The following is a 27,739-nucleotide window of genomic DNA, read 5'->3' on the forward strand; positions in this document are numbered from 1 at the left end:
AGAACAGGCATGCCAGGGGCATGTAGTCCTGAGACCAATGGAGAAGAGGGATTGCTGTCAGTGGGGATGCTCTGGCGTTCATACAATAGACATCACTAAGTCCAACAGAGGTGTGAATGGGTGTGCTTTGTGAATGCTGCAAGCCCTGAGATCTGGGTGGGCAATGCAGAATAGACACTGAGAGACCAGGTGACAGCTTATGCCAAGGCCCCTCGGTCTCACCTGAACACTGACAAATACCTGGCTGGAACCCATCTGACTCACCTGTGTGTTAATATTGTTAAAACAGACATTAGAAATGTAAGAATGTGTTTAGATTTTATAAAACGTTTGTAAATTGCTGCATGCATTAATCTCGCTTATAATATCTGTACCCAATGGTATAAGGTAATATTTAAGTGTTTGCATTGTAATCCTTGGTAACTGTAAATCACGAATGAGGAGAAAGACATCAGGTCGTGTGAAATGCTGGTGTGCAGAAGGTGTGATGTCCTGTCCTGCCCAATAGAGAAGGCCCATCAATGGCAGATGAACTACTGTGGAACCTTAAAAGGGAGAAAAGACCTCTTTGGTTTCTCTTCTCTCTCCAGCTCAGCGGCTGTCGTCAGCCAGCTCTTTCTACTGTGCCACCGAAAGCTGAAGTAGAGTCACTTCTACTGACAGCATGAATGTTTGACAACATACAACACATGTCTGTTCCCAGCTCTGCTTCTTCTTTTGATCAGTTGTTTTGTTGCGATTATCAAATGATTTGAGATTGTGCCTTTTTATGGGCTCAGAGACGTCTCCCTCACCCCTTTGCAGCCTCCTGGTTACAAACTGTTTCATTCCTTGTGTGCCGTTCTCTGTGATCAAGCAAACTTTCTTCAGTTTCTGGTGGGGTCACAGTAGATGTTGCAGTGTTCACAAGTGGCTGCCTGTGGTCTGGGCTTGTTCCAGGTTCAGTGCATAAAGGTTTTGTCATACTTTCAGTCACAAGTTTTATAATATCTTGGACAGCAGTTTCATCTGTAGCAATGCCCTTTGTGGTCACTTCTTTGTGGAGATCTGCTTCTGAAGGCTGCATTCCACACATCTGCCTTGTGTAGATGTTACAGCTGCCTTAAAATGTGCAGAGACAAGGTGGGTGAAGTAATATCTTTGATTGGACTGAGTTTTCTTGGTGTTCGAAAGCTTGTCTCTTTCACCATAGTCCAGTAAAAGATATTACCTCACCTGCCTTGTCTCTCAGATATCTCGGGGAAAACACATCACTGCGAATAACGTAAAATGTACAGTCAGGTAATACTTGGTCAGCGCCTTATCTTTTGTGCAAAGATGCAGATGCTTCTCACAGTCCTCGCTGAGTGATTGCCACATGCTTCTGTGGTATATGGCATGACATGGCCGTGGAGCAGTCTGGTATTCTGTACCCTGACTGTCAGCTGGCATGGGACATATATCTGGCTTCTGGTACATTTACACAACCCCATCTAGCATAGTTCATATGACCACACTGCAATTCAAGTGCAATCATCTCTGCCAGTGTCTCAAGCGACGAGGACTTGTTATCTCCTCTCTTTGCTGCAGTGTATCCCTCAGGAGTTGGGCAACATCCATTACATATTTCAGAGTAGCGGCCGTGTTAGTCTGTGTTTGCAAAAAGAAAAGGAGTACTTGTGGCACCTTAGAGACTAACCAATTTATTTGAGCATAAGCTTTCGTGAGCTGCATCTGATGAAGTGAGCTGTAGCTCACGAAAGCTCATGCTCAAATAAATTGGTTAGTCTCTAAGGTGCCACAAGTCCTCCTTTTCTTTATCCATTACATAGTTTTCCCAGAGCAGAAATGTATCTCAGCAGTTTTTCCCTTGGGTAACGTAAGTGTCCATGAGCTGGCGGAGTGACTGGGTTCTGTTCATGACGTCTGCCAGAGCATTCTGTGCTTCCACGCTCTTTTCTCTGTGTGCCTTGTCCACATCTTCAAATGCTTCCGTGCAAGGTCAAGCTTTCTCCAAGATGCGTCTCTTCTCGTCTCCTGGGAGAACATCATTGTTCATGGAATCGCCCAGTGCCACCCATTTCAAATGATTCATTGCTTCCTTCATAGGTTTCTGGATTCTAACACCACGGTTCTGTGCTTTCGCTCCTACAGCATGGCTGATGACTGAAGCACCATCGATGCTTGCTTCCACAAGGAGGTCTTCAAACCCACTTTCCTGTATCACACTGCCTATGTCACCCAGGAAATTCACTGTACGATGCACGCCTCCCATCTCAAAGGGGTCATTGTCAAATTCGGTTCGATTCCTCCATTTAATCAACTGTGCTTTGCAATACATTGCTTCATCATACACGTCATAAGTCCAGTCTTGGCCCAGAGAGTGGAACATATCCTGAAAATATTTCATCCTGGTGTACTCTGTATTTACATCAGTTGCTGATGCAGAAATCATTGCACGGTAGCCAATAGTCATAAAATAGCAGACAGAAAGTCTTCTCCAATCAGTCCACCCTACAAATAATGACAGATATTTTGATGTATTACATGATACAAACAAGCTCATACTGTCGTGTGACTACAGACTTTTGCTTTAACCAAAGGCAGACAAGTATGGGAAAATGCATAAAATATGTCACCAGGGGCTAAATATTCCCCAAACTTTCCGCAACAGTATTATTTTGAGTACATAGTTCGTAGGCAATTGAATTTAGAAGCTTTCTGCCAATTTTTGGTAAAAAAATAGACCGTGTTTCTCCAAGTTGTGGCCTTTTTGGTGATTTTATGATTTTTTCAGGTTAAGGTTTCAACATGACATGATATAGAATAACTGCACCACTCCCAGCAGCTACAAACACCCTGCTGATGACCACCAGATGTGTGTCTAACATGTGGCAACAAAATGTTTCTCGCTGACTCATTCATAAGACCCCTTTTTAAATCTGACTGGCTGACGACTCCTCCTCCAGGTTTGCCAGCTCTGCCGCTGATACCCAAGGTGTAGGCTTCAGCTTCCTCCGTGAGACCCTGGCCAGGCAGAGCAGACCAGGTTTCCTGCTGCTCCTCTGCTCAGCAGATCTGGCCGTGAATATGCACTGGGAGCAGATCTGCGGAGTAAGAAGCTGGACAGTCCCCCCTCAGAGGAGAGCCGCCGGTAGATGGGGCTGCGGTTCTGAACACGCCCCCAGGGACCTGGGGGATTGGGCTGGAGCAAGCTGCAGGCCCTGGTAACCCTTGTTTGCACTCTCTCTTGGCAGAGTTCGCAAAGCTGATCCAGCTGCTCTGGACCTCGTCCCCCAATGAAGTGGTGAGCCCCTCGGAATTCAAGACCCAGATCCAGAGATACGCACCCCGCTTTGTCGGCTACAAGTAAGGCTCTGCCACAGCCTAGGCTAGACGGGGGGTGGGGTAGGGGGCTTGTGGAGCCCAGGGAGTGGTTCCTTACCCTTCCCTTGTCCACTCCAGCCAGCAGGATGCTCAGGAATTCCTGCGCTTCCTCCTCGATGGGCTCCACAGCGAGGTGAACCAGGTGCTAGTGCGGCCCAGATCCAACCTGAACAACCTGGACCACCTGCCGTAAGTAGGCGGCGCGCGCGAGGAGAGAGCCACGCCCGTGGCACAGACTGGTGCCTCTCGCACGCTGCCTCTGCAGAGCAGCATCCATCCATCATCGCCAAGGAGCCACGCTCCCTGCCAGCTGGCTCACGCCCAGCCTGGAACTGGAGAAGGGGTCCCAGAGGTGTTTTTCACCAGCTAAACCCAACCCCAGGGGCCTGCCTTGGCCAGCTCTCTCTTTGGGGTGATTCTGAGCAAGTTCAGATTGGTGGTGGCTGGACCAAATTGGCAGCAAACGCCCAGGACACCAGAACCCAACTGTGATGGGGCCTGGGGGGAGACGGGGGCTGCAGGTGCGGAGGGGAGATTGGGGCCTAATAAACGAGCCACAGGGAAGGAAAATCACCAGCAGATCCCAAACTGGGCAGGTAACTGTCCCCTCCAGAAAAGAAAAGAAAAGAAAAAAGAAAGAAAGCCCTGCTAATGTGAGGGGATCCCTTCTTCCCACGCGTTCCAAGCTCGGGGGAGCCGGCAGCCCTGTAACAGCCCGGCATTCTGCACACCTGCCTGCCGTGATGTCTGTAGGGTTTAGCATTGCTAGCCCTGGAATTAGCACGTCACAGATCCCAAATATATGGAGTCCCCAGGCTTGATGTATGGGGGTACGGCTCTGGTCTCTTATGTCACTCAACTCGCGAGCCATCAAGTGCTCCAGCGGTGCTGGACTAAAGTTCAAGTGGACTAAATGCAAAGCCCGAAGGCCCTCAGCATGCCGTGCTTTTAAGGGTTTGAGACCCACTGGCGCGGTAGTGGAGTTCAGGACCAGAGAAGCTTTTCCAGCATCAGTCCTGGACCAGTGACCGTAAAGGGGGCAGAGCATGCTCCCTGCAGCTCCCTCCTAATTGGCATGCTTCCGCCTGCAGACTGCAAAGCAGCTCAGGCCTTGGTGGGGCGCTGGCCCTGGCAGGCATCTCACACACTCTGTCTCTTCTTTGTCCCCTGCAGTGACGATGAAAAAGGGAGGCAGATGTGGCAGAAGTACCAGGAGAGGGAGGATAGCCGGATCGGAGGTGAGTGCCTGGGTACGGGGAGGGGAGGACATGGGGGCAGGGAGTGGATGGAAGGATAGCAAGGCCCAGGGAGTGAAGTGGAGGCGGGCAGGGGAATTGCAGTGTCTATGGAGGGGAGGGCAGGCAGCCGGCTCAGACCCCATACATCCAGTACACAAATGGATAGATCGGTAGAAGACACGGTTGCTGTGATGGTCAGAGCCCTGCCGGGTGAGGGCTGGGCCATGCAGTGCCTTGGGCATCTCTCACCCCCTCTCGTTCCCACCCCACCCCAGATCTCTTCGTCGGGCAGCTGAAGAGCTCCCTGACCTGCAGCGAGTGTGGTTACTGCTCCACGGCCTTCGACCCCTTCTGGGACCTGTCCCTGCCCATTGCCAAGGTAATGCCCCCACCCCCACCTGCTGCTCAGCGTCCCCCCATCCTGCCTGCCTGGGCATGCTCTGACCCTCACTCTTTGCTCCCCACAGAAGAGCTATGGCGAGGTGACCCTGTTGGACTGCCTGCGGCTCTTCACCAAGGAGGATGTGCTGGATGGAGACGAAAAGCCAGTGAGGGAGGGATGGGTGGGGAAACGGTGGGAGGAAGGGATGGACGGGCAGGGACAGATGGACAGGCAGACTGCTGTTTAGGGATCAGGAGGTGCGGTACAGAGATCATCACCCTTCGGCACTGCGCCATTTGCCCACATCACAGTTTTGCTGTAGCAGTTGGTCCCGCATCCCAGCCCCATGGGAATGAGGCCGCCTGCCCTCAAGGTGGGCACCATCTTGGCTCAGGGATAGGCTTGGATTTGCTTCCGCTGTGCCCCATTTCCGCTAGACGGTGGGCCTATTTGCTGAAGTTCCCCTGTGGGTAGTACGCTCGGGCCTGGCCCAGGGCTCCTGGGTTCAGCCCCCCGATGATGCTATCAGGATCCCCCTCTAATCCTGGTTTGTCTCCCCCAGACATGCTGTCGTTGCAAAACCAGGACAAGGTGCACAAAGAAGTTCAGCGTCCAGAGGTTTCCAAAGATCCTGGTGCTTCGTATCCATCAGTCTCCCCGGAGCTCCCTGCAGTGGAGATCCCAGCACCTAGGCAGCATATGCCATGGGGCGGGAGGGTGGGGGGTCTTGGGGCAAAGGGATATGGGTGGGAGTCACCTCCTACCCCCAGGCATTAGCAGATCCAGCTTCTGCTGAGTGGGACATACCAGAGGAAGACCGGGGCCCATCCCCAAGAGGGCAAAGGGCTCTGTGCACATCTCCTCCCACCCTTCCCTCCCATCCATCTGTCCTGGCCCTGCCCCCTTTCCTTGACTCCGCCCCCCCAGATCTGAAGCGCTTCTCTGAAGCCAGGATACGAACCAGCAAGCTCACCACCTTCATCAGCTTCCAGCTGAAGGACCTGGACCTGCGGGAGTTTGCCGCACAGAGCTGCAGTGAGTACCCTGGGGCAAGGCGGGGGCTGGGTGTGCTGGCACAGGGAGACAACATGCCCGTAGCTGATGGGGCAGGGCTGGGGCAGCGTCCCTCACGGCATCCCACTGGGCATCAGGGGCATGTCACGGAGCACCCCTGTCGCTAACCAGTGTGCCACACTGCCCGGCCTGGCCCTAGATCAGACACACACCCAGTCGTGACCCTTCCTCCCTGTGCAGATTTATTCTTCACTTACCAAGGTCAAGAGAGTGGGTTGCAGCCTGCCAGCAAAGCAGACTTCCCCACAGCCACCTCTCCTCCACCCAGGCTGCCCCTCTGAACTTCTCCCGTTTCCTCTCCCTCCCACTTAGATCCTTCCACTTACCCATCCCATTGCCTCATCAGCCCAGCAATTGCCACCCAAGCTGAGTCATCCCCAACAGGCTTCAGCCTGCACACCTTCCCCGTGCTGCAGCCACCTCGAATCGGGCCCTGGCACAGGGAGCTTGGTGGCTGATGAGCCACCCCAAGGGAGCTCTCCCCACTAGCTGCGTGTCCTTGGTTGCCAGTGCACTCATCCCACAGACAGGGCGTGGGTACGTTCTGTCTCCCTAGGACTGTGTCCTGCCCCAGCAGAGGCTGCACGGCACGCTCTGCCTTGCTGCACCCCTCTACCCCACACCCTCGAGGGAACGAGACAGTGGTGGACGAATTCCCCAGCCCCCGAGGGACATGCCTTTAGCCTTGTATTTCAGGTGTGGAAACTGAGGCACAGGACGTGACACACACAAAGCCATGCACTAAGCCAGTGGCAGAGCTAAGAACAGAACTGAGGAGTCCTGGCTCCCCCAATCACTTGCTCACTCAAGACCACTCTCCCTCCCCAAGCGGAGAATAGAACCCAGGAGTCCTGGCTCACCCCCTCCCCCATTCTTCTGCCCAGTCCTTGGGGTCTTGCTCTTTGTGCCTTGCTAGTGGAATCCCAAGGGCACAATACCAGCCCGGCAGGGGATTCCAGCAGCAGGGGTCTGGATGAGCACGCTGGACCCTACCCTCGCTAATTGCTGGGTTTGCTCTGCTCTGCCCCACCCCTACAGATCATGCCATTTACAACCTGTATGCCATCTCAAATCACTCCGGGACCACCATGGGAGGGCACTACACAGCCTACTGCAAGAGCCCAGTGTCCGGCGAGTGGCACACTTTCAACGACTCCCGGTAATCCTGGCACTTGGCATCCCAGGCACCCGTCCCACTTCCCATGTGGCCAGGGGTCTGTATGGGCATATGGGGAGGTGGATGGGTATTGTGGGCTGATGTGGGGAGCAGCTCTGTGGATTGAGGTGACTGAGGGCTGCATGGGCAATGAGTGTTGTGGGGGAGATCTGCAGATGTGGGGTAACTGGGGGCTGCACAGGCTAGGGGGGCTGTGGGGGTAGCTCTGCAGATGTAGGGTAACTGGGGGCTGCACAGGCTAGGGGGGCTGTGGGGGTAGCTCTGCAGATGTGGGGTAACTGGGGGCTGCGCAGGCTAGGGGGGCTGTGGGGGTAGCTCTGCAGATGTAGGGTAACTGGGGGCTGCACAGGCTAGGGGGGCTGTGGGGGTAGCTCTGTAGATGTGGGGTAACTGGGGGCTGCGCAGGCTAGGGGGGCTGTGGGGGTAGCTCTGCAGATGTAGGGTAACTGGGGGCTGCACAGGCTAGGGGGGCTGTGGGGGTAGCTCTGTAGATGTGGGGTAACTGGGGGCTGCACAGGCTAGGGGGGCTGTGGGGGTAGCTCTGCAGATGTGGGGTAACTGGGGGCTGCGCAGGCTAGGGGGGCTGTGGGGGTAGCTCTGTAGATGTGGGGTAACTGGGGGCTGCACAGGCTAGGGGGGCTGTGGGGGTAGCTCTGTAGATGTGGGGTAACGGGGCTGCACAGGCTAGGGGGGCTGTGGGGGTAGCTCTGTAGATGTGGGGTAACTGGGGGCTGCGCAGGCAATGGGTGTTGGGGGAAATCTGTAGATGTGGGGTGATTGGGAGCTGCACAGGCTAGGGGGGCTGTGGGGGTATCTCTGTAGATGTGGGGTAACTGGGGGCTGCGCAGGCTAGGGGGGCTGTGGGGGTAGCTCTGTAGATGTGGGGTAACTGGGGGCTGCGCAGGCTAGGGGGGCTGTGGGGGTAGCTCTGCAGATGTAGGGTAACTGGGGGCTGCACAGGCTAGGGGGGCTGTGGGGGTAGCTCTGTAGATGTGGGGTAACTGGGGGCTGCACAGGCTAGGGGGGCTGTGGGGGTAGCTCTGTAGATGTGGGGTAACTGGGGGCTGCGCAGGCTAGGGGGGCTGTGGGGGTAGCTCTGCAGATGTGGGGTAACTGGGGGCTGCACAGGCTAGGGGGGCTGTGGGGGTAGCTCTGTAGATGTGGGGTAACTGGGGGCTGCGCAGGCAATGGGTGTTGGGGGAAATCTGTAGATGTGGGGTGATTGGGAGCTGCACAGGCTCTGGGTGATGTGGGGGGAGATTGTAGATGTGGGTGTGACGGGTTCGGTCACAGGGACCCCCTTGGGGCTGCCACCTGATGTGCTGAGAATACCTGTGAGCTCGTTTTCCCAGCACCCAGCGTTCTGCCTTTCTGGGCAATTTGCAACTTGTGCAGTTCTAGCTTCCTCTGATCTTCACTCTCACTTATTTTGCTTACTTTTCTGTCCCTATTTCCCTTACCCAAAATAAGCAAACAGAAAATATCTAACCGGTAATCACTTTGTCTGTTCTCCAGCCAACACACTTAAACCTCACTTAAAATCATTACCAGCATTTCAAAGCAATCAGCTGTGCACAGATCCTGCTTGACTATGCCGCTGTGACAGGTTGAGTCAGAGAAACTCCCTTGGGACTGCCACCTGATGTGCTGAGAGCCCCTTTTCCCTGGCAGCTTGGGACTTCAGTACCCTGTCTTGTTGAGCCAGACACGCCAGCCTGCTGCAAACACAGACCCAGGTCTGAACCACGTCCCCCAAAAGCTGCAGACTTAACTAAAAGCGGTTTAAGAAGTGCTCCTGTCTCTCGCACCCAGATATCCAGTTCCCAGTGGGATCCAAACCCCAGAAAATCTGTTTTACTCTGTATAAAGCTTATACAGGGTAAACTCATAAATTGTCCACCCTCTATAACACTGATAGAGAGATATGCACAGCTGTTTGCACCCCCAGGAATTCATGGCTTACTCTGGGTTAATTAATAAACAAAAGTGATTTTATTAAGTATAACAGGTAGGATTTAAGTGGTTCCAAGTAATAACAGACAATAAAGTAAGTCACCAAGCAAAATAAAGCAAAACATGCAAGTCTAAGAAGAATACATTAAGAAACTGATTACAGATGAAACCTCACCCTCAGAGATGTTCCAGTAAGCTTCTTTCACAGACTAGACTCCTCTCTAGTCTGGGCCCAATCCTTTCCCTGGTACAGTCCTTGTTCCAGCTCAGGTGATAAAAACTAGGGGATTTCTCATGACTGCAGCCCCCTTTGTTCTGTTCCACGCCCTTATATACCTTTGGCACAAGGCAGCAATCTTTTGTCTCTTTGGGTCCCCACCCCTCCTTCTAAATGGAAAAGCACCAGGTTTAAGATGGGTTCCAGTACCAGGTGACATGGTCACATGTCCTGTGAGACCCCAAGCCTTCATTCTTCCCAGCCTGACTCATAGGAAGGCTTGCAAGTAACAGAGCCATCTGCAGTCAATTGTCCTAGCTGATGGAACCCATCAAGATTCTAAACCACCATTAATGGCCCACACTTTGCATAACTACAATAGGACCTCAGAGTTATGTTTTATATTCCTACTTTCAGATACAGGTATGATATAGTCATACAAATAGGATGACCACACTCAGTAGATTATAAGCTTTGTAATGATACCTTACAAGAGACCTTTTGCATGAAGCGTATTCCAGTTACATTATATTCACACTCATTAGCATATTTTCATAAAATCTTATGGAGTGCAACATCACAGTGGGGTAACTGGGGGCTGCATGGGGAATGGGTGTTGGGGGAGATCTGTAGATGTGAGGTGACTGGGGACTGCACGGGCTCTGGGAGTTGTCAGGGGAGATCTGTAGATGTGGGGTGACTGGGGGCTGTATGGGCTCTGGGTAGTGTGGGGGTAGCTAGGTAGATGTGGGGTGACTGTGGACTGCACAGGCTAGGGTGGTTGTGAAGGTAGCTCTGTAGATGTGGGGTGACTGGGAGCTGCACGGGATCTGGGTGTTGTTGGGGGAGATCTGTAGATGTGGGGTGACTGGGGACTGCACAGGCTCTGGGTGTTGTGGGGGTAGCTCTGTAGCTGTGGGGTGACTGGGGGCTGCTATGGGGGTAGCTTCCCTTCCTGTGCCATGACCGCCTCTCTCTCCCTACAGCGTCACCCCGATGTCCTCCAGCCACGTGCGCAGCAGCGACGCCTACCTGCTCTTCTACGAGCTGGCTAGCCCGTCTTCCCGCATGTAGCTCCTGCCCCCCCGCTCGGCCCCTTGGGAGCATGGCATGGCCATGCCGAGACGGGAAGACCCAGGACGGCCACGACTCTGGCGGGGATTTCTATTAATCGGTTCGTTTTTTAAAAAACAACACAAGACGCAAGAGAAACCACCCCTAAAATGGGGCCAGCACCCTGGCCGGGGGTGGGGGGGTAGATTTCTCCTGCCCGGGGGCCCATTGCGGCTGAGGCTGAAGACAAGTGGAGCCCCAGACCAACCGGCGGCACAGACAGCGGAGAGGATGCCGGCACAGAGGGGGCTGGACAGTTTGGACGATTCCTGCTATTAGGGGCGGGGATTGGATTCTTAGCTTATTTTGCTCTTTTCTTTAGTGTGTAATAAATGCCAAGGGGCGCAGAAGCCTGCCTGTCCCATTAACTCCAAGCAACCAACCCCTCCCACCCCGGGGCAGACACGAGTGGGGTTTGGGGACCCAAGAGTACCTCCATCTCATCCTGGTGCAACCACACCATTTGGAGCCTGCTGCTTGGGAACCCCATCTTGAATTGCACTATGGAAACACCGCACCTGCTCTCCAGCTCGGCCCCACCCTGCTCGCTGCAGCCAGGGGCTGCTCCTCTAAACCGGACTAATAGCCCGCCACCCTTCTCCAATAGCCCGAGGCAACTTGGCTGGTGGCTCTGCCCATAGAGCAGTCGTAGCAGTGAATTATTGATTTGAAACTCCCTGGCCAGGCTATGACCGGATTTGTGTGGATGACGCCCAGCGGTGCACAGGGAGCCCAGGACAGGTCCTGGAGTGACTGTTCTGCATCTCAGCACTTTGGGGGGATACTCTTGAGTTCATTTTTAATTGACTTTTCTCAATCCACAGTGCCCACACTGGTTTCCTAGGGGGCCTCCTTGCTTGGAGCATCGGGGATGGGGGAGAGACTCGCTTTGGGTGGGTTTACCAGCCTGCTGTACAACCGTGCCTTAAAATGTTTTGAGAGCAGGGAGGGGCATGTGAGCTGAAGTAATGTTCCCACAATCCTCTGGAGCATGCCCAGCCTATGCCATGAGGGCCAGCAGCTTTCTGAGAGCCAGCTTTTTTTTTTTTTTTTAGGGGGGCGTGGGAGGGTCTCTGAGCAGTTGGGAATGGTGAGCAGCAGCCTCTCCCTCCCACAGAGGCGTGAAGCCAGCCCCATTGGGCTTCCCCTGAATTGGCCAGGGAATCTCAATTGCCTTTTTAGTCTTTTCTCTAATTTGTTCTCTTCCTCCCTTCCCCCCCAGCCACATTCAGAGCATCCCACCACACCCTACAGCTGAGCTAGCCCCTGCCATGCTCAGAGATGCCCCCACAGCCATGTTGAATTGTGCCACTTGCCTGTTCTTGGCACTGCACGGCTGGGGCATCCTGGCTGCTTTGCCTGCTTCCCTCAACCGCTCCTTGCGCCCTGCCCCAAGAACAGGTCTAAGAGGACTGACACTTAGATTGAAAGGGACATTTTCCAACTGCTTAGCCAGGGCCCCTTTCAACGTGGCTGGGGGCACCTGCTGCAGGGGACGAGTGGCTACAGGAGCAGCCCAGACAGCAGCTGGAGGGAGGCTGAGCAGAGCAGAGTTGCTGGTTTGGTTATTGCTTGTTTACTGTGTAAGCAAGGTGAGCGGAAGAGTGTAGAGTACAAGGGAGACTTGTACAGGAATAAATTTTAGCTTGACCGCCCCCCCCAGGCTTTGCCTTGCTGTGTGCGTCCCAAGCTAACGCTACAGGACAGACCACACTCCTCCCAGCCTAATGCGGCAGCTCAAGGGCATGAGCTGTGGAAACCCGCCCCCAGGCCAGGTAAGCCCAGCCAGCTAGGGGGTTTATCCTGCCACTGGCTACTCACTGGTGGCAGTGGGCTAGATAGAGCCGTGCTCTGTGCCAGGGCACAGCTCTTGGCTGCCCAGAGGGCTTATGAGATTCCCATTGCCCCCCAGAGCAGGACAGCAGGGCCTAAAGCAAGCTGGGACCACCCTTTAACCTGGGCCTGAGGCAGGCAGCAAGTTTCTCCTGCAGCCCCCCGGAGCCTGGCTTGTGCAGCATGAAACAGAACGAGAACTACGACACCACTGCAAAAGGGACCCAGGGCTGGCTAGAGAAGCAGAGATCCAGGCCCAGAGCAAAGCCTTTTGCTGTAAACCCTCCCCCGCACCACCCATTAACATGCCCCAGTCTTGGGAGCCCTAAGTACCGGGCTCTCCCCCTGCAGCTCAGCTCTCCCCAAAGCTCCTGCACAATGAGCCCTTTCTCCACTGCTTAGTAACAGAGAAACAGCTTCGCCTTGAGGGGCTGCAGGAATGCGACTGGCTGGGCCCTGGCGCCAGGCACTAGGGAAACGCTGCACCCAGCCCAGCCAACGGTAAACACAGCCAGGGGAATTCGCTCACTGCACATCCACTCCCTGCAGGCCCATGGGGCACTGGTGGCATCAGTAATGCCCTGGAGGGAGCAAGGGAATGAGCTGCTGTGGGGTGGAGAACCAGGCTCCCCCCCAGACACATTCACCCCCTAACAAGCCCACTGGAAGTGCAGGACCTGAGACCCCCTGGGACAGTGACAGCCCTGCTGCCTCCAGGCCACCCCTGGAGATCTCATGAATACTCCACACAAGTCCCTAAGCGGCCTCTGTCCAGGGGAGCAAAAGCAGCTTGAGGGCCAGGATCATGTCTTGGGAGGGACTCAAGACCATGGGAGAAGGCCCCAGCTCCATCTCCCTACCCCAGGCACACTCTCTCATAAGATGTCTGACCCTGCAGCTTCGTTCCAGGCAGCACCCATCAGACAAGCATAAAAGAAGAGGCGGACTTGAATTCCCACCCACTAACACCAGCGCAACCAAGGAGAGGGCTCGGATGTGGGACTGCTGGGTTCTACTCCTGGCTGGGCCACCAACTGGCTGCATTACCTTGGGCAAAGCAGGTGCACAGATGCCCCAGTGATGGCCACTAGGAGAATCATTTTCAAAAGCATGGAAGTGACTTAGGAGCAGAACACTCCTTGAAAGCCAATGGCTCCAAAGGCACTTTTCAAAAGGGGACATTAGCTCCTAACTGCAGCACCTTGAGGGGAACCTATGTAGGTTTTTTCAGGGCCTAATATTTTCTATGTATGCCTCAGTTTCCCCCCTGCAATGCAGGGATAATAGCACTGACCTACTGATAGCTCCACAGGATCTGTGCTCCGCCCCCAGCTTTGGAACAGTCTCTAGCTGGAACCCCTTTGGGGGGGACAGACCCCCAAGGGGTCTCACTTTTCCTGCAGAGAATAGGCTATGCAGCCTCACCCCCTCCTTTGACTGAATCTCTGGGGCACCAGCATTCCTCCTTCACAGCAGGCACTCTATTCAGCAAGGCCAACTGAGAAATGCTCCTGGAGAGACTTGGAGACCCCCCTCACCCTCTAATGTACCTCACCCAGCCTTTGCAATGACTCAAGTAGCATGGTCAAAACAGTAAGTTTATTTGTCAACGGGAACACAGCAAGTCCTTAGGTTAGCCCAGAGTCTTCAAGGTCCTTCAGGTTAGCCCAGAGCCCAGCCAAACTGTAGCGTACCCCCCTTTCCAAGCACCATCATCTCCTTCCTCAGATCCCTGGTGAGCACTTAGCTGCCCTCCAGATGACAACTTTTATTCCCCCCCTTTACACCTTCCCAATCCTTGGTTCTTGAGCTGGGAGATTCTGCCCAGCTTCCCTGCAGAGAGGTGGGGAAATCCATCTCCCTCTGGGGCATTGGTTGCCAGGTGTCCATGTCCTGGTGACAGGGTTTGCCATTGTCCTCTCAGATTCTCCATCGATAGGGTGTCAGCCTCCACCAGTCCTTTACAGACCCATTCAGGTTCAGACAGCTAGGCATCATGCATGCTTATGTCTCTTAGCCTGCCCTGAGAGACTGTCTCCCCCCAACTCCAGTAACCATGAAAAATAAAGGGGAAACTGAGGCACACATTGGCCACATACAATTACAGAAAACTCCATAGACACTGCTCTGTGCACCTCAAGGATGGCTAAGGCTTCATAGAGCAATGTAAGCCAGGGGCTCGGAGATGCTCCTCAGGAATGTACTACATCAGCATACCTTACCGTCCCACTCTGGGGTGCAGTCCAGACCAGTGAGGGGCTGGGTCATCACATGCCCTGTAACCCTGGCTGCCTCTCAGCTTTGCTGCTGTAACTCCCACCCTGCACCACTCACAACCAGACCCCTAGTCACACCACAAGCGTCCATGTAGAGCTGCAGCCTAGTCCAGCAAGACTGGCTTTCAGCAGCCTTGGTTACTCCTCTCGGGGTGACCCCAGCACACTCCCAGTCCCAGCTTTCCCCAAAGATGTGCGTTCTGCACTGACCTGCCTTCTCCTGAAGGGTTCAGATCTTCATGTTTGTTGCCCCTGTAAAGAGTCAACATTCAGTTTGTTGCTTTAACTTGAGTTAAACAGTTTGGTTTACACACAGCACTGGATTGTTTTAGATTAGTATCAAAAACAAAACAAAGGTAGGATTAAGTGAATTCAAGTAGAAGAGGTGAAACTAGCTACAAGCGAAGAAGAGTGAACATGCATCTAAGTCTAACAATCTAACAAGTTTTGGTTCAAAGCTTGGTTTGAGATGGTCTCACCCGCAGCCTTCCAACAAGATGGGGACTGTCCCTTTCCTGGGTCAGGCTCTCTCCCAGAGGCCCAAAGGTGCAGGGGCCCTGGTGGTCTTAGGCAAAAGAGATTACTTGGGGTTCTCTACCCCTTTATAGTCCAGGGAACCTTAGGAGTGGGTCCTACTGAAGGTTACCCCTCAAAGCAAAGTTTATGCAAGCTGTGAGGAAGGCAACATGGAGTCTGGTGGGCAAAGAGGCTTCATGCACCTTTCCCTTCTTGTTGGCAGGGAACAGAACTTGTAGTTCCGCTATCTCCTCCCCCTGCAGTTTTGAGGACCCTGCTTCCCTCAATTTGCACACAAGTAAACACATTGCCTTCTTTGGGCCAGACCAGACGAGTCTAACACCTTTGCCTGGGCAGGGCTGAGGCATTTTGAACATGTGCCATTGTACAGGGGATTTCGTAACTTTACATTAAGTTATCAACCAGCAAGTTATTAGTTTTCAAATGATCCCTCACAAGGCCTATTTTGTGCAGTGGCATGTAGGGTGTGAATACAGGGGTGCTTTCCGCCAACGCCACAATGTAGCCACTTCTGGGGTGGAGCACAACAGCCGCTTACCTACCCACAGCACCACATAGCCCAGGGGAAGCAGGGCAGGTCATCTCATCAACTTGATGGGGGACCCCTCCATGCATCCCAGATCTAGCTGCCTGAGCCACTAGGGTCCTCAGCTCCTGGGGAGCACCAGTCCAACCAAGCCAGCTCAGTGCTGTCCCTTTAAGACTCCTGTTTGCCATGCCAGGGGACTTGACCTCAGCATCCTCAGCTGAGTTGGATTAAGGTGGGAGGAGGGGTTGGGGCTTGGGCTGTTTTTTTTAATGCTTTTAAAATTCTTTCACTGCCATGTGGCTTTCCCAGCCCCCTCCCCCTCGAGTCCAGTACAGCCATTCCTTGGCTTCCAACCTTTGGTACCAGCCAAAGCAGCCAGCCTGGCCATTTACATTCCCAGCAGCAGGCAGACTGAGCTCAACCAGAGCTCTGAGTGCTCCGCAATAACCACGTGGATGTCCCGGGGGAAGGATCAAACCCCAGTCGCACCTCTCAGGAGCCGCTTTGTGCTGTCACAGTGATCAGGAGCGGCCATGCCGATGGCAGAGGGGCCATGGGAGGGGGCCAGGGCCCACCAGACCCAGAGGGCGAGGAATGCACCAGGGGAGCAATTCTAGCCAGATCCTGCCAGGAATCACCCCCAGCGATGAAGGACTTCACTGAAATCACGCTGTGCCCCGACAGGCTGGAGCAGAGTAAGGTATGGGCGGCAGCAGGTGCCACTGGGGAGGGAGCTGTGTGGGGTCTTGGCCCTGAACCCGCTTGGCCCAGAGCTCCTGCTGCTGGTGTCACCTCCTGCCCCTGGGGCCAGGCAGTCACCTCCCAAGCCCTGACCCCTCAGTGCCATGTGCTTCCCCCAGCTCACCCTCAATACCATGCAGTCCCCCTCCCCCGATGCCTGGTACAGACCCCCATCAGGGGATTCACTCACCATTGGGGCATCTGTTTGGGGTCTTGCTCCTTTCAGGTCTGATGCTCCCCATAACCGACAGCTGCTCATGCTGCATCCCACCTCGCTCTCCAGGGCTCGCGTGGCTTCCTCTGTGGCTCCACGCCCTGGCCAGGTCACTGTACTGTCCTCCCCGCCATTCCAGACAGTCCTTCTGCACCACAGCCGGGCCCTGGACCACTTTCTCAGCAGCAGGGAAGGGAACCAGGCCTGCCCACGACCCCAGGTTCCAGCCCTGAATGCTTTGCCCAGCAGCCACTGTCTGCTTGCTCCCAGGCTCCAGCACTCCTTGGATTCCTTCCTATGCACCGCACATTCCTGCCCAAACTCCCTCCCCCAGGGAGCAACTGCTTCCCCAGCAGCCCATTCTGCTCTCAGCTTCTTCCTTTTAGACCACCCCACCTGAAGGTCATCTTCCACTCAGCTTTATTGAGCCCTGGTTCTCCTCCTGGGGCAGCCTATGAGGTTAATTGACCTAATTTAACCTGCTCTGCCTTGTGTGGGGAGGACCTCACTTCCCACTCCCACCATACCTCCTGCTTCTCCTCCCCAGCACTGACCCCTCCCTGCCATGTGCACCTGTTCCCAGCACCCAGGGCTGGCCCCCTTGCGCACACCCACCCCCCAGCAAGGCCCTGACTCCCATTAATGAACAGCCCAGCATGCCCCATGTTCCCCACCCCACAAAGCACTGTTCACCTCCCTGCTGCTTCACACTGCACTGTGTCCCAGGCGCTCCACCCCCACCATAGCCACACCAGCCCCTTGACCACCTGCTCTGTGTCTTGCAGACGGAGTTTTGCAATCCCATCTTCAAGCCTGAGAGCGAGGGGGCTGGCTGCGCACCCCCCACTCCGCACCAGATGGCGGGGGAGAACGGGAGCAGCACTGGATCCCCCTGGGATGGCCTCGGTACCAGCTCCCTGGGGGCCCTAGCAACAGTGGGCCCTTCTGAGTGGGCAGCCCCTGAGGGGAACAGGGAGGAGAGGCAGGGGATCTCCCTCTGCCTGGGGGAGATGGGCCCAGCAGACCCTAGGGTCCTCCCTAAGGGAGTCATGCACCACACAGTACTGGCTGTCAGGGGGCCACCATGGTCACACCAGTGCCCTCAAGCCAGGCCCCCTGTACTCGGTGTACCCCAAGGAGCTGGTCCTGTGCCCCACAGCAGCTTGTTCCAGTGCCCTCCAGCTGCACTTTGTATACCCACAAGCACCAGAGGGGGAGCAGTGACCCACAGGTCCCACCCAACACAGCGCCCACTGGCTGCCACGGCCAGAATATTGGGTATCCCAAGAATGGCTTGAGGGGTCCTGTGCTCGTACCCAGAGCCAGGTGTATCCCCACAGGGTCCCCTCCCCAGTTCTTCCAGCCTTGGGGGTCCTGTCCCACTGCCCTTAGCGCTGGCAGGGCTGGGTGCCACACAGACCTCTCCCCTAGGGCTCTGGGAAGGAGGGGCCCCCCCAGCCATGCTCACCAGTGACCCCTCGCTGTGCACACAGCTCCCCCCGCAGGCCAGCGGCTCTGGGGCAGGGCGGGCAGGAAGCACGGGCCCGATTGCAAGTTCTCCTGGCTGTGCGTAGCACTGATGAGTGCATTGCTCTTGCTGCTACTCGCCTTGCTGCTGGGGATCATCATCTCCCGTGAGTACCAGGGCAGGGGCAGCTGGGGCATGTGGATGGACAGCAGGTGTGGGGGGCCCGGCATGCTAGCAGCACAACCCAGCTGCAGTCTTACACCCCCGCCCCCCCCAGGGTCAGGGCAGTGAGTGGGGCTGGGAGCACACCTGCGGGAATGGAGTAAGGGTTAGCTACTGCTACCCCATCAAGACCCTGGCCCCACCTGGTCCACCCTCCAGCTGGAATTACCAACAGCCTGAAATCCACTGAGCTCCGGGTGGAGGGAAGAGACTCCCCAGCCCCCAAACACCTAGCTCCGAGCCCCTGCTCCCTCCCCGCCCCAATCTGGGGTGCCAAGCAGGGGAGACAGCTGCAGGCCAGGCCTCCCCCACCAGCAGTGTCTGATCCCTGGGAGAGAGTCTCAGCTGCCTGCCCAGAGACCCCGGTTCCAGTGGCTGACCCCCACTCTTGGCTCTCCCTGTGGAAGCAGAGCTGCAGTCCTCACACTCAGCCGGACCCTCCTCTGCGACTGCATCTGCCCACCATCACCACGCCACCACAGCGCCTGCAGGCACCGCCGAGCCACAGAGAGAGCCGCCCCCAGCTGCTACACCAGAGCCCTGTGAGTACCAGGGCCTCGCAGAGCCTCTCCCCAGGCCAGGGGACCCAGAGATCTACCCCCAACCCTACTGAGCACAGGAGGGCATCAGACACCAAACCGAGACCCCATTGTCCAGGGAGATCACAGGGAGCCACATTCACAGCCCCCCTCCTCACCTCCCTGACTAGCCTCATGTTAATCCCAGTAAGGGGGAGCAGTGGGGAGAGCAGCTAAGAGCAGAGGGGATCCCCATCCCTGACTAGGGTAAGCATTGAGCCCCAGGGCTAGGGGCACAGAAAGGGGCCCCACCCACTCCATAGCTCCCCACCCAGGCTGGGAACACAGAGGGGACCCCCCCATCCACCCCCCTCCAGGGCTGGGGGCACAGAGAGTGAGCCCCATCCACCCCACAGCACCCCCCATCCTAGGGTGATATGGGGAAGAACCCCTTCTTAACTCAACCCACTGTAACCTTCCCTCTCCAATGTGTCTTGTGTCCCTGTGCAGCCTGTGGGGGGACCCTGAAGGGCCCCGAGGGCTCCCTCAGCTCCCCCAGGTACCCTGCCCCCTACCCACCCAACACCCTGTGCGTCTGGCGCATCCAGGTGGAGGACGGGCTGGCCATCCAGCTAAAGATCGAGTCACTCAGCCTGGAAGGCACAAGATGGTGCCTCTTCGACAGGGTGGAGCTGTACGAAGAGCTGGGAGCAGCCAGCAGCTCCCCTTGGGGAGGGACATCCAGGTAGGGACCCCATTGCCAGGCTGGATGAATCAGACCCCCCCCCCCAATATCCCCACCCATCCAGGCTCACATCAGCCACAAGATCCTCAGCTTTTGGGCCATGGGTTTCTCAGTTGCAGAGGGGCAGTGCTCTGGATTCCCATCTGCCAGGGTGGGCAACTTGCCAGAGCAAGCAGCACCCTCTGCTCAGGCCAGGCCCCAGCCTAGCTAGGCCTGCAGAAGGTCCAGGGCAGGTGTGCTGGTAAAGCAGGGGGTGGGGTGGAGAGGGGCACTCACCCCCAGGGCTGCCTGGCACTCAAGCAGGGCTGTAGCAAGTGGTCTCCCTCCCCGACATCCCTTTGTCAGTTACAATTCTGTCTTGGGGTTGGGGGAGGCAACCCCTCTTCTGTGGCTCCCCTGCTGGGTTACAATCCAGGCTTCCCCTTCCAGGGGGTCCCCAAAGAGACACCAGTCACAGAGAAGTCTTCCAGCACCCACAGAGGCTTCAGGGCTTTCCCCATAGCTTGGGGGACACAGGCTTTTGGCCCTTGGCTAGTCAGGGGCTCCCCCAGTTGGATTTTCCCCCAAGGAGAAGGCCCCCTGGGTGGCCCATCTTTTGGAGTGCATAGAGGAGCCCAGGCCCACCCTTTCCACCAGGCTCCCATACAGGGCCCAATGGTGGGCAGCCAGGTTCTGCACCTTAGGGTGCTAAGCAGCCACCCCCCAGGTCACTTCCTACCAACAGCCCCTTTCCCCAGAGGAAGTTAAAGAACCACAAAGCTTCTGACCTGCTCGCTAGGTCTCTCCAGTCTCTGCTGCGCAATCTTGGTCAGGGCTGTACTGCTAGCATTTCCCCAGCCCAGAAATCTGCCCTAGTCCCGCTGCCTCCCTTTTATACCTTGCCTCCAGCTGGGCAGGCTTTGCAGGTGCCTCCACCTAGGCCCAGAGCTTAACCCCTTCTTATCCAGTGCGGACTTTGTACCTGTCATCACAGGAGCCCAGCGCAGGAGGCTGTGGATCAGGACTGAGGGGCACTGGCAGAGCTGTGGGGGGACAGGGGGACCAGGGATGTATGGCAGGGGGTTCTGGGTCAGGCTTGAGGGGCACTGGCAGAGCTGGGGGGCAGGACAGGGTATCCCAGGGCTGGTATGGCAGGGGGCTGTGGATCAGGACTGAGGGGCACTGGCAGAGGTGGGTGGGAGCCTGGGAAGGCCAGGGTGTCCCATGGGTGGTATGGCAGGGGGCTGTGAGTCAGGCTTGAGGGGCACTGGGAGAGCTGGGGAGTGGGAGGACATGGCATCCCAGGGCTGGCATGGCAGGGGGTTCTGGGTCAGGATTGAGGGGTACTGGCAGAGCTGTGAGACAGAAGCTTGTCCACCCTTCCTGCCTCCAGCCAGCACTGACATGCCCATAAGCCCAAAAATGCCCCCTGCCCTGGGCCTGCGGGTCTCTCCCCCCAGAGCAGCGCAGCAGGAATGGAGTGGAGGGAGCCCAGCGGAGCTGTCCTGTGCTCCCCTGCTGCTCCAAGGGCACCCTGGCAGATCCAGCCTCCCCCCACCACGGGATCCAGGCCATTCCAGCCATATGGGCTCAAGAGGTTAATGGGCAGGTGCCTGCCCCACTTGCCAGGGTCTCTGGGGCAGGGGGCACCGGTTGCACACACTTGTTGCTCTCTGCAGGTTTTGTGGGGACGTGGCGCCCCCGACAATCAACACCAACTCCAACCGGCTGCGCGTCACCTTCGTCTCGGACAACAGCGTGGGTGCCCTGGGGTTTACCGCCCACTACCGCGCCATCGTGCCCAGGGACAGTGAGTGCGGCCCCCCCACACACAGCCACCCCAACCCCTGGGGCTTCACCCTCCCAGGGCAGCAGGGGCCCTCTGATGCAGGGCCACCCCGAGCCCTGGGCACCTGTGGGCAGCTTCCAAGGGCGGGGGGAGGCTCTGTTATAAAGCTGATCAGAGTGGTCCCTTCTGGCCTTCAGATCTGTGAACCCACAGGCAATGGGGCACTGGCCCTGGGCAGGGAGCTGCTGACCAAGGGGCATTGCCAGGTTCCTAGGCCCGCACCCAGCCACTGGCTCCTGCTTTCAGCAGCCACTCCTCTTCCTCGTCCATCTGTCTGTCTGTCCTAGAGAGCTGTGCCTGGGACGAGTTTTTCTGCGACCAGGGGCTCTGCCTCCACCTGGGCCTTGTCTGTGACGGCTTCCACGACTGCACGGACAAGAGCGACGAAGCCAACTGCAGCTCGAGACACAAAGGCACGGGCAGCCGGGCGGCCTCCGGCACGGCTTGGCCACACAGGGGCTGGGCCGGGGCGGGGGGGGGGGCAGGCCTGGGCCAGCATGAGGGGCAGCAGCAGTGCTGGGTGGGGCCCTGGACGGGAGTTGCAATGGGGTGTTGGGGGCCCGTACCGAGGGATATTGCAGGGCTGGCAGGCAGGACAGCCTGGCAGGGCGTTGGTGAAGTGTGGGAGCCCAGGCCTGGGACAGCATGAGGACGGTGCATGTAACGGTTGAGGGGCATTGGCAGAAGTGGGTGGGATCCAGGACTGGAAAAACAGGGGATGCCATGCGTCAGGACTGAGGGGCCTGGTCAGAGCCATGGGAGGAAAAGTCCATGTGTTGTGGGCTGAATGGGGTGGGGCGATCTCTAACAGACTACGCGGGGCCAGAGCAAATCCCTCAGCAGGGACAGTCTGAAATGTTCTTGCCCGGGTGCTGCAGAGTGCAGGGAGCCCTGGAAAGCCAGGACTGAGTCAGACAGCACCAGGGGTGCCGGGCCGGGGGTGGGATGGGGAGAGCCCATGGGTCACAGGGCTGGCGGCAGAATAACCAGCGTGCACCAGTCACAGCTGGGCAAGAGCAGAGATCCGACCCCATGGTGTCTGTCTTGTTCCAGAATGCGGTGGGTCGCTGACCAGCTTGGAGGGGCAGTTCTCCACCCCAAGCCACCCCCAGCCATACCCGCATCAGCAGGTGAGGGGGGAGCCAGGGGCTGGGGGCAGCAAGAGTGCTAAGCAGTGGAGGCTACGGGGAGGTGTGTCATGTGGCCCAGCTGGCATAAGAGGACAAGGGCCAACCTCTGCCATGCAGCTGTTGGCATCAGAAAGGAGAACCAGGGCTATGGAGGGCAGGGGAGGTGGAGTGGTCAGGTTGGCCCTGTGCTGTTCAAGCCACAGAGGGATAGGGTCCCCCACTGTGTCCAGAACACCAGGAAGAGCCAGAAATGCCCCAGTCTGGGCCACCCTGGCAGCTCCTCCATCCAGAGGTGGGCAGTGGTTTAATGCCCGGTGTCAAGGATCAGGTCCGGTGCTCTCGTGCGGCTCTGGAACAGTCCCTGGGAGGAGCCCTTCAGTGTACCAGCCCCCTTAGGGTCACACTCTTTCACGAGGGTGAGCCACTTGCCTTCCCCGCCTCTGGGGACTGAACCTCGGAGCCTTCACCACCCCTGCTTCCCACTGTGAGCTCCCTGCAGCGAGTCCGCCTGCAGGAGCTGTGTGCACCCAAAGGGATCCATGTACCCCCCTGCCCCCAACTTCCTTAAACTGCAGTGACTCAGCCAGAACTGTAACAGCAACAGGGTTTATTACATGTCTGGAACACAGTGTAGACAGCCCTTGGTTAGCACAGGGAACAGAAAAGTTACAGCGTAGAGCATCTGCGTCCGGCCCAGAGCCCTCTGACCCCTCTTTCATCCCAGTCCAGGAACGTCTCCCCCATTTCCAGCAGCCCCCATTTAGCAACCCCACCCGGCCCCTCCTCGGTCCTTTGTCCTTGTTCCCCTGCTCGTCACACCCTGCTGGCATCCATGGTCGTTAGTTGCTAGGTGCCCAATCTCCATCCAGTTGGAGTGGCTGTTGTCTTCTGGGACTCTCCATGGGCCTGGGGCAGCAGGCAGCAAGGCGTCAGACACACCCGGATCTCTGGATCTCTACAAAGAGGAAACAAGCTTTTCGCACCACCTACTTAACCCTACACCACATAGGGGAAACTGAGGCACACACACGCTTCATACAAAATATCATGAAATAATTCCCACGCCATCCCACCCGGTCTGTGCCCAGCTGGCAGTTCCCCATCCAGACACGGGCAGGGATGTCTGGCACAGGCTTACTGGCATCGGTCTCTTCCAGCTCTGTCTCTGGCAGATCGCCGTGCCCGTGGGCCATGTGATCGATCTGCAGTTCCACAACTTCAGCTTGGAGTCGCAGGAGGACTGCACCTTTGACTTTGTGGAGGTGCACGACAGTGCAGGCACGGACGCCCTCAGCCTCCTGGGCAGGTACAGGTGCCCGCGGCTCAGCGATCTGCCGCTGGGGGCAGGAGATTGAGGGAAGGGGAGGGGGGCAGAACTCCCTGAGCAGGGCTGCCTTGCAGAGCCACCTCCTGGGGAGAAAGAGGAACCTCTCTCCTACCCGACTGAATGCCCCCATCCCCAGCACTGGAGAGACCCAGGTCCTGCCCCTCCCAGACCCAGCCTTAGCTGCCTGTCAGCCATACATCTCCAGGTGCTGTACGAAGCAAGTCGGTTTTACTCTCTCCGTTTCGCACAGCGGGGAAGTGACTTACCCAAGGCAGGCCGGTGGCACAGCTGGGAAAGGGCACCCAGGGCTCCCAAGTGCCAGTCCAGTGCTTTATCCACTAGGCATCAATGCCTTCCCAAGGTACTAGCCAATATTCTGCACACAGCAAGAAGACGGGCTGCACAGGGAGGGGACAAAAGTCTCTGGAGGCATTTGGCACGGTCACAACTTCCCACACACCGTCCATTCCCATCCCCATTTCTGCTCCTCTCTTCTTTTCCCTCTCTGTCTCACTCCCCTCTTTTTCTCCATCTCTCTCTCCCTCCTGGTCTCTCTCCCCTGCTCCTCAGCCCCCTCGTTCCCATCACATTTCCTCTCCTGGCAGGTTCTGTGGCTCCCAGTTGCCGCCCGTCCTGACCTCCTCACGACACGTCATGACCGTCCTGTTCATGGCAGATGAGGGCGTGGCGGAGGACGGGTTCTTTGCCACCTACCGTGCCCGGAACGCCACGGAAAGTAGGTCCCTGGGTCTGAAACGCACCCTCCCTGCTACTCGGTCTTCCTCCAGCTGGGTGGCAGGGTCGCCCATCTCTGAGTGGCATGTCCTGGTGCCAAGCTGACCCAGGTGCACTCTCTGCCAGGGTGCTGCTCAGCTGTGGGTTCATCGCTGGCACGGAGCTGGGCATCACATGTGGTGAAAGCAGCATGGGTCTCGGCCGTTGGTCTGCCTCCCTAGCTGTGGGATCGTCCCATCTCCCCACACCTCCCTGAGAAGGGGACAGAGACCTCCTCAGCCAGGCTGATCACAGGGTCGTTTTTTTCTAGGAGGGGAACTGCCTTGGGAGGTTTATCAAGGGAATAGCCTGACACCCTGTCATTTCCCTGTTGCTGCCCAGTAAGTAGCTGATTGCTGTTAGGAAGGGAGAACAATGCGATCACCTCCCTAGCTCTGTCCCCTGGGAATCACTGGGGTAAACAGAAAGCAGCAGTGCCCAGAAATCTTAGCAGTGACCGTCAGGAGAGTCCACTCCTCCACCCTCCAGGTCTGCCTTTCCCCCACTTCCTCTTTCCAAGGTATTTCCCAGGGGACCTTTGCTCCCCCTCAGTGCATTTGTCCGTGCACATCCCAGTGAAGCAGTGCTGTTGTGCAGATGGGAACTGAGGCCCAGCGAGCCTCAGTTCCCATCTGTACGGGAAGTGGCAAATTGATACCACTGTAGCTATCCTGGCCCGTGGACACTCGCTCTAGTCACGGTATGATAGCGCTGTCCAGTTGGGTCTGTGATCCAGTGACCATGGTTACATTGTAGTTACACTGGAGTTGGGCACCGCTTCCCATTGTAATTACAGTTGCTGACTGCTCGTGTGTGTCCGGTTGGGTCTGCAAGCACGGGGTCACCATGGTGACTATAGTTACACTGCAGCCCATAGCATGTAGGCCCCATCGCTGTACTCAGACGAGTACCCGCTCATTCCAACATCTTTCTCTCTCATCTGCCAAGAAACATGCAGCCCCTTGGAGTTCTCCTGCAGAAACGGGGAGTGCCAGGCGCGGGAGTCGGTGTGTGATGGCTGGCATGACTGCCCGGATGGGAGCGATGAATTCAACTGCACTAGTGTCTCACCCCCCTCCTTTGGTGAGTGACAACCCCTAGCCCAACCAAGCTCCTACAATGACCAACACTTGGCTTATGGGGTGGGGGGACTTTATCCTCCAGTTTCCCTCAGCCGGTTCAGGTCACAGGTGGAATGAGTTTGGTAGGCCTCAGCTCTGCACCCAGGGAACCTCTGTCCTTACACACTAATGTGACCACCAACTCTGAGGCACCTGCTGGGCTAGGATCCAGATTTTGGAGCCCATGGGCCCTGCAAACGTTCTTTGCACGTCCTAGCCAGCGCACCCCCCCAGCTCAGAGCTGCCACCTGTATCACCTGCCCTCTCCCCTGCAGAGTCCTCCTGCCAGCAGATCCAAGTGGAGGTGTGCTTGGGTCTCAGCTACAACACCACCTCCTTCCCCAACATCTGGCTGACCATCCCAGACCAGCAGGAAGCAGCCACCATGCTCCGAGACTACAAGGTGAGCCCAGCACAGGGGGCCATGGGGGAGACTGTGCTGCCCGGCCGGGGGGTGTCAGCTGGGCGGGAAGGGAAACCCAGTGGGAAGCAAGCAGGCTGGGTGGAGAATTTGCTTTGGGTGGAAGGTGGGGACATCAGGTGCCAGCAGTGTAGAGTGCCCAGGGGGTAATGCACCCATAAACGGGGAAGCCGCCCCCACCAGTACCCCAGGCCTTGTGGTGCTCACTGCCTCCCTCTCTCCCTGCAGACCCTGATGGGGCTCTCCTGCTACCAGCACCTGCGCCTGCTGATCTGCAGCCTCTTCGTGCCCAAGTGCACGCCGGACGGGGGCGTCCTGCAGCCCTGCCGCTCCGTGTGCCTGACGGCAGAGCAGCGCTGCCAGCAGGCCCTCAGCCTCCTCAGCATCCTCTGGCCCATCAACTGCAATGTCCTCCCTGACTCCAACGACCCCGTGGAGTGCTTCAAGCCGTGAGGGGAAGGTGGGGCCCAGCGAGTGGAAGGGTGGGGTGGCTCTTCCCGCCCCAGCCAGGCCAGAGACGCGACCTGTCTGGCTTTGGGGTGGGTGGATACTCGAACTCTTCTCTGAGCTATGCCCTCCCCTTCCAACGCGTTTCCCTTCAGGGACCTGAGGACATGGGGAGAGCCTGTGGGGCCCAGGACCCCCAAATAAAGGTGCTGGAGAAGAAACCACCCACCCTGAGACTGGGAGCCTGCTGCCCCATAACTCCCCATGGTATCCCTCATAACTCCCCATGGTATCCCCCATAACAGTCCCCTGTGGGAGCCACCAGGGCTGGCCCTAAGTGCCCAGAATGCGAGTGAATGGCTGCTGGGGTCTCCACACTGCATAGTCACAGCACTTCGGCAACGCCTGGCCCCATCTCCCCAGTCCTGCAGTGGGGTCAAAGGGTCCGCCGGCTCGTGCCTTCTCACCCATCACATCCTCCGATACACCCCGTCCTACACCCCCTGCATGACAGAGGGAAAAGAAAAAACAAATTTTTGACTCAGTTTCCCCATCTGTAAAATGGAGACAATGCTACTTCCCTAACAACCAGGGGGTTGTAAGGATAAAAGCATAGCTACATGGGGCCCTGTTGTGATGGCAGGGGCCATAGAAGTACCTAGGTAGACGAATGACAAAAAACACCTTAAGAAATGGCACCTACCCCAGCATCACACTTCGTTTTACAAACCTTCCTGTGCCCGAGCCTCTAACTTGACATCTCATCTGGGCAGCAGGGGGCTGGAGGGCTGCTTCCCCAATGCCACGGCAGCTTAAGACATAGCACCCATTGGCACACTTCAGTTCCTTGGCCCAGTTCTGGCACCGGACAGCTGTCTTTCCACCTTACCCGAATGCCACTTGTACACAGGGTAAAGAGTTAATCAGCTCACCACGCAGACCTGCAGGCTAAGGCAAGGCCCAGTGCACTGTATTCCACTTGACTTGGCTGGCAGTGCCCAGGGCGCTGGCCAGAACAGCAGCGTGGGCTCCAATGCCCTTGGCACGACTCTGTGTGTCTAATAAACAGCTGCAGCATTTTGCAACTA

The 27,739-nt window shown here is 56.9% G+C and overlaps 2 protein-coding genes and 1 long non-coding RNA gene across 8 annotated transcripts in view; 2 read left to right on the forward strand and 1 right to left on the reverse strand.

Annotated features, from left to right (window-relative positions):
- The window catches only part of USP2 (ubiquitin specific peptidase 2), a 59,505-nt gene extending 47,330 nt beyond the window's left edge, over nt 1-12,175 (forward strand). For all 4 annotated transcript variants that reach the window (XM_084611743.1, XM_084611742.1, XM_084611744.1 and 1 more), the window contains 9 exons: nt 3,237-3,348; nt 3,445-3,555; nt 4,540-4,604; nt 4,880-4,983; nt 5,072-5,152; nt 5,549-5,627; nt 5,914-6,021; nt 7,099-7,219; nt 10,394-12,175. In XM_084611743.1, the coding sequence (XP_084467869.1) occupies nt 3,237-3,348; nt 3,445-3,555; nt 4,540-4,604; nt 4,880-4,983; nt 5,072-5,152; nt 5,549-5,627; nt 5,914-6,021; nt 7,099-7,219; nt 10,394-10,481 (869 nt within the window). In that variant the 3' untranslated portion in view covers nt 10,482-12,175. The remainder of the gene's footprint in view (nt 1-3,236; nt 3,349-3,444; nt 3,556-4,539; nt 4,605-4,879; nt 4,984-5,071; nt 5,153-5,548; nt 5,628-5,913; nt 6,022-7,098; nt 7,220-10,393) is intronic.
- LOC311511293 lies at nt 1,783-16,931 on the reverse strand. Its single transcript, XR_014709247.1, has 3 exons — nt 16,627-16,931; nt 14,840-14,881; nt 1,783-2,493 (listed from the first exon to the last, which is right to left on the reverse strand). It is a non-coding gene; the product is annotated as an uncharacterized lncRNA (long non-coding RNA).
- Nucleotides 16,021-27,739, forward strand: MFRP (membrane frizzled-related protein). Of its 3 annotated transcripts, XM_084611739.1 has the most exons (13): nt 16,021-16,395; nt 17,436-17,556; nt 18,144-18,284; nt 18,751-18,882; nt 19,369-19,603; nt 21,262-21,392; nt 21,719-21,844; nt 22,485-22,561; nt 23,719-23,867; nt 24,494-24,624; nt 25,611-25,745; nt 26,059-26,186; nt 26,433-27,739. In XM_084611739.1, the coding sequence occupies exons 1-13, from the start codon at nt 16,249-16,251 to the stop codon at nt 26,655-26,657; spliced, it is 1,878 nt and encodes a 625-aa protein (XP_084467865.1). In that variant the 5' UTR covers nt 16,021-16,248; the 3' UTR covers nt 26,658-27,739. The 3 variants fall into 3 exon arrangements, with proteins under 3 accessions (XP_084467865.1, XP_084467867.1, XP_084467866.1); XM_084611741.1 differs by lacking the exon at nt 17,436-17,556; XM_084611740.1 differs by lacking the exon at nt 17,436-17,556 and having other exon boundaries at nt 16,021-16,390.

This window comes from Lepidochelys olivacea, assembly GCF_965140295.1.
Source record: "Lepidochelys olivacea isolate rLepOli2 genome assembly, chromosome: 22".
NCBI classification, from domain to species: Eukaryota; Metazoa; Chordata; order Testudines; family Cheloniidae; genus Lepidochelys; species Lepidochelys olivacea.

What these genes read in the sequence shown, in the direction of transcription:
- MFRP (XM_084611739.1), top strand. Translation starts at nt 16,249, where the DNA reads ATGGGAGGGGGCCAGGGCCCACCAGACCCAGAGGGCGAGGAATGCACC. An exon ending in CGCCATCGTGCCCAGGGACA is followed by an intron (nt 21,393 to 21,718) that starts GTGAGTGCGGCC and finishes TGTCTGTCCTAG; the next exon opens with AGAGCTGTGCCTGGGACGAG. An exon ending in CCATGCTCCGAGACTACAAG is followed by an intron (nt 26,187 to 26,432) that starts GTGAGCCCAGCA and finishes CTCTCCCTGCAG; the next exon opens with ACCCTGATGGGGCTCTCCTG.